The sequence below is a fragment of the Chanos chanos genome, chromosome 14, assembly GCF_902362185.1.
Source record: "Chanos chanos chromosome 14, fChaCha1.1, whole genome shotgun sequence".
NCBI lineage: Eukaryota > Metazoa > Chordata > Actinopteri > Gonorynchiformes > Chanidae > Chanos > Chanos chanos.
Window position 1 is genome coordinate 5,041,204 of NC_044508.1, and position 5,594 is coordinate 5,046,797.

Genomic DNA, 5,594 nt, shown 5'->3' on the forward strand with positions numbered 1-5,594 from the left:
GCTCAACCAACCCCCTAGAACTCTTCCTTATCTTTATAAGCAGAGAGATCAACCCGTCGACACCACCTGTGGACACAGCTGGCATGGTATGTTTCTGTCGTTTTAGTTTATTTCTATTGTTTGATTTTGTCTCTGTGAATGAGTTGCGTTGGCCAAAGATGTCCGATGTTACAGACATGTCACTAGTCTATGGTTTCACTGTCTAAATGAACTCCAAGGTGTTATATGACTGTTATCCTGGTAACGCTGTTACCCAGGTAGGCTCAGTCATTTCAGACAGCACTCCGTCAAGCCCACAGAAAAAAATAAAATAAAATCAAAATTAAAAATCAAAAGGAAAAATTCTACAAAAAGCATGCGGACTAAAAAAAGAAGTCTGATTCAGTCTGGGTGAGAGTGGAACATGATTTCACTCCTAACTTGCTAGCATGCCTATATTAAACAACTGTCAGTCAATGTGAATGTCGTTGCATTGCACGAGATTAACACACTGAAAGTATGATATTTTTGGCCTAAAAATATGAATTATGAGCGGACATCTGTTCAATCATTCCCTGTAGGTCATCTGGGCTGCGTTTTCTGGGTTGTGGTCAATTTAAGGGATTTAAAAGAGAAGAATTATTCGGGAGGCTAGGGTTCACTGGAAGGTTTCCAAGACGACGATCATGAGTCCATCTCAGCTCACAGAGATCCCGTTGAAAAAAACGCTATGGACATTCAAGCTCCTCGCCCGAACGAAAAGGCCGGAGGGAATTCAGATCGACAAACGGCGCCTTCTGCTGGTCGCCCTGACGCTCGTGGCGGTGACTGTGATGGTGCTGCTCCTCTTGTGGAATTATCAGTGTCTCTTCGTCACGCGGATCTGTCAAGGCCAGGACGACCGTTCTGAAAATCCTTTGTTTGATGAAGTGGAACATAGGAAAGCACAAAACGGACAGGCCTGAGGCGAAAAGACATTCGCCAGCTGGTCAGGGAGAGAGAGAGAGAGAGAGAGAGAGAGAGAGAATATTGCTATTAACGTTGAGAGATTCTTGTGTTCCTAATTTCGACATGCACTGTTCTGTTTTTCCCCCATCACAAGATCCTTAAAAACCCTGTTAAAAAAGTTAGGCCGACTAAAACAACTAAACCACGGGAAAACAGCGTCTTCGCACGAGTGGTTGTACCAGTGTATTTGAACGTCCAAAACAAAGATGGGTCGGGGTGCAATTTACTGTTAGGGCTGTGCGCTCGTGTCTTGTGTTTAAGGGTGCGCCTCACTTTATAATAGCATTAAAAGCTCTGTGGTTAACAACAGTGGACTGATTTCACGCCCTTGTTGATAAGGTTGAAAACTATGAGCAACTGTAGGCTATAGACTCACCCGTCATCTCACAGGCCTTATCAGACAGAACTTTTTAATATCGTTTAATATCGAACAGTTCAGGGGCGGGGTTAAAGTCCATTCATAACCCAAATTAATTCAAGATTAGGTTCAGAACATGAGACCTGCAGAAAACTGTCAAACGGATAAGGCAGCGCATGTTCTGTGAATACTGGCAAATGGCTTTGTCTTTCTGGAAACTACACCAAAAGAAGTTCTGTCGGAACAAGACAAATATTCTATTGAATTTACTTGTGTTCGAAAAAACCGCAAAGAGCACGATTGTCCAAGCCGGCTGTATCTTCTCTTCTAGGGGAAGAAAAAAGAGTTTACGGCTTCCTGTCTGTTTATTTAGGTGCATATGTTTCTTTCTTTCTTTCTTTCTTTCTTTCTTGCTTTCATCTGTTGTTTTAATGTTGTTTGGGTAGCCAACCTATTGTGAAGAAACCCAACAATACTGGTTATTCGCTAGCCTGACACAGTAAGGGGCGTTTAAAGGATTATACTACAAAAAAGAGAGAACTACAAATACAAACTCTTTGATGATTCGTGGCATTGTACGATGTACAACGTTTTTGGTGGAAGGCTGTTAAATGTATAATGTCTTACGTAATTGTTGTATTTGTCACGAACAAAATTACAAAACTGTGGTGAAGGTCCTCTGTGGGGTTTTTTTTTAACAGTATAAAGCAGCCGCTGAGATGAAGTTTGAACAGCGGGCGCAAAAACGTCTGGGTGTTCCTATAGCCTATGTGGCGAAGCGCGCATGCAAATGAAAAGGGCCAAGCCCACTTTATGGCATCGCTCTCTCGTCGTTTTATCATGTTGACAGTATATGTGGGCGAACAGCCGCATGCCGGTACTGACTCCTCTACAACTACACACCACGTGTCATGGATAATCTCAAATGCCACATAGTTGCCCCTGTGTCTTTACTGCTTCTTGGGATAGTGGGTATTATCCTGCTCGCTGTACACACTGAAGATGTGAAGGACGCTCCGCAGTATATGGTAATAAAACTTTACTCCTTTAAGCAAGGTTTACTCAGACCTGTGAGGCAAAGTTATTCGTAACCTAATACAAATTGCATGTTCATGCTAATCGGTAGCCAAAATTGGGGTATATATTTAAATATGCAAATGACTTTCATTCGTATAAAAGTTCGGTGCGACGTCGCGGTAATCTGACGCGTTAGCAGACTGTGGGAAATCTCAATGGCGCGTCTCAGCAGGTTGGGAATTCCCTAAGGAGTGCGCGAAGACTGGTCTAGGAAGACAGGGCAGTCTTTACGAACAGTATGTGCGCTTTTTGCTGTAACTTCAGTGATATTTTAAAACCCGTCCCACCGGTCACAGCTGTCACCGAAATTTCGTGTTTAGTTTGTTAAAGACTTTTTGATGTGCTTGTCACAGTAAGGGAAAGTATGAATAAAATTCCAGGCTGTCTGGATTTCAGATAAACATTTTAGTGTGGGTGGTGTGAATAGTCACATGATCCGTGCCATTTATTTCCTGCTCGCACCTTAGACAGAAGATTCCTTCGTCAGAACTCTCGATATACCTGCACACACATATGAAGTAAACTGAATATGTTATAATACCGATACAACCACCATATTTGGTACATATAATCTATAAAGGGTGTATTATTGATATATTAGTAAGACTGTACTGCACAGGCGCATGAGTGTAAATATCTCAGCAGTCACTATTGTGACTGGTGGGATAACAGAGGGTAATTGACTGCTGACTGTTGATCATCCTGTTGGTGTGTGTGTGTGTGTGTGTGTGTGGGTGTGTGTGGGGGGGGGGGGCAGGTGCTGTGGGCAGACAGGGGTTGTAGGTGTGCAGGTGTCCTGTGTCTTTAGGTCCAGTGGGTACCGGTATGTAGGTGCCTTGTATACTGAACTTGGTTAAACATTTGGCCATTTCTTTCCTACAAACCAGGCAGCCTAGATCTGACATTCAGACTCCGGGGTTCAAATGGTGGGGCTTTTGAACCTTTGCACGTAGTTGAGGAAGTAAATGATATGTATTGATTCTGGATCTAATCTTTCTTTCTTTGTACGGCCTCAACAACCATTTTTGTATATCTCCTAGTGTGTCCTAGACTATGTTCAAATAAAAGGTCTCAGAAGGCATTTTTCTACTCTACTAGTTATGGGTAGCAGTTTCACAAGAGGAGCTTTGCTTTTTTTCTTCTTCCTCTTTTTTGGAGGGGGGGGGGGGTGGGGGGCAGTGATCAAGGGGAGGATTGGGACCAAACTTTCAAATATAAGTTACCGTAGTAAATAACCACCCAACACATTAACTGCAAATCACTTAACACAATTCTGTGTTTACAAAGTCTGATCATTGCTTTAAAATAATGAATTTCACACACCCCCTCTTTTTTTCTTAAAATTCATCTCAGACAGGTGTTGCATAAACAATAACCAACAAACAGAAACTGAGAACTAAATATGTAAATGAATAGATTGGCTCATCTCTCTTTTTTTTCTCTTTTTTTTCTGTCTTTCTTCTGTCTGCAGAAGTGCTTCTGCAGCTAGCTGGGTTTTTTTTTTGTTTGTTTGTTTGTTTTTTTTCACACGTCCGTCACTCAGGAAGGAAGAAAAAAAACTCTCCTGAGAACCCACAGGGCCGAGATGACTTAGAACGACTCTCACTGTATTGCAAGACAATGCATCGCTTTAGGAACTGCACACAAATGACAAAACTATTCAAGAAGCAAAAACAAGCTTGCCTTGAACCCCAGTGGAACCTTTTCACACTCAAACCGTGTGCAGTGCTGAAGAGATCATTTTTGACTCCAACCCCCAAAAAAAAAGTCTCTTTCAAGCATCTACAAGTGACTGGGCATGTATTCTTTCTGAAGGATATTAACGCTTTACTGTAATTTAATGTAATAAAAAAAAAAAGGAAAGGTTAGCTGAACTGATATTATATAATCCATTAATGCGAGCGGTGAAAGCACCTTTACACGACTACAGACCTGCTCCTATTTTTACGGCGTCTGAGTCAGTGATAAAAGCGTTCCTGCTGTGTTAAGTGCCAATATCTTTCTCTCAGCTGTGACGGGCAAATGAGAGGGAAATGAAATTAAGGGCATGTAGACGCTAGCTAGAGTGCCAGATCTTCAGTCAAATTCAATTAAGCGGAACACTCCACTAACCAAATGCAAACCGCCGCGTCTCCCCTTTGTTTTAACCTCTTCGCTCGGAAGGAGGAAACGCTAGGGCGTAATTCAAATCGTTCTTTTCCCCTTATGTGAGGGAGTTAACAGAGAGACAACCTGGATACTGAACAGTCGAACGCATATCATGCATTATACACTTTGAACGTTTTATAAACGCAACAAAAAAAAAAAAAAACATCAAGCATGCATGCTATGTCTGGGAGTCACTAATTGGTTGCGTTGATCACGGAGAGATTGGGAGCGGGTTAAACCTCCTCAAATTTTAGCTGATCCTCCTCAGGCGTTTGATCAGAACGAAGAGCGGCTCGCCGTGAACAGTTAGTCAGCAAGACAAAACAAGCAGTGTCTCACAGTTTCAAGTTTTATTATCATTTTTTTCAAAGTATTATTATTATTCTGATTATTATTTGACATCACCAGTGACATAACAGACTTGCACATCAGGTTTGAACACAAACTGTCCCAGTAGTACATGACGAGAAGGATTACATGTTCAGCTGTCTGATGATTGCAGTTTCTGCGTGTGTTAGTACATGTCAGGCTTTGACATTTAGCTCTCTCACAGACGCTTGGAAGTGGTTAGAGCATACGTCAGTCAGAGGCTAGGAAACGAGACCCCGAGAGTCTCAGGGTTTTGTTGGTGGTTTCAGCACCCAAAACCATCTCTACATTTATAGTAAAATCCTCCAAAGTCCACCGTCTGAGCTGTGTGAGCAAGAGAAATGTCACCCCGTGGCATTTTTGTATACACAACGCGCGCGGAATCGGGTTTACTTTGTGTGACTGAACACGCGCTTGATGGACAGATCGACAAAGAGTCTCTCAGACAATCAGTCAGAGGGACAGAACAACGGCCCACAGCGGCTCGAAAATGCCGTCGCATCAGTTCAAAAACCACAGAGATAGCAGCCTGAGACGTACACACAGGCCATGAAACAGGGAGGAGCGGACTTATAAAGAGGAGCTCAGGAGTGAAGATCAGATGTAACATTTCCCTGCTTCTGCACATACAAATGTTGCGGGTAGAGTCTTCATG

At 42.5% G+C, this 5,594-nt stretch overlaps 1 protein-coding gene across 1 annotated transcript in view; it reads left to right on the forward strand.

Annotated features, from left to right (window-relative positions):
• LOC115827405 (ectonucleoside triphosphate diphosphohydrolase 2) overlaps positions 1-5,594 on the forward strand; it is a 13,452-nt gene continuing 7,858 nt past the window's right edge. The window contains exons 1-2 of the mRNA XM_030791232.1: positions 1-86; positions 561-2,373. Of these exons, the coding sequence (XP_030647092.1) occupies positions 2,257-2,373 (117 nt within the window). The 5' untranslated portion in view covers positions 1-86; positions 561-2,256. The remainder of the gene's footprint in view (positions 87-560; positions 2,374-5,594) is intronic.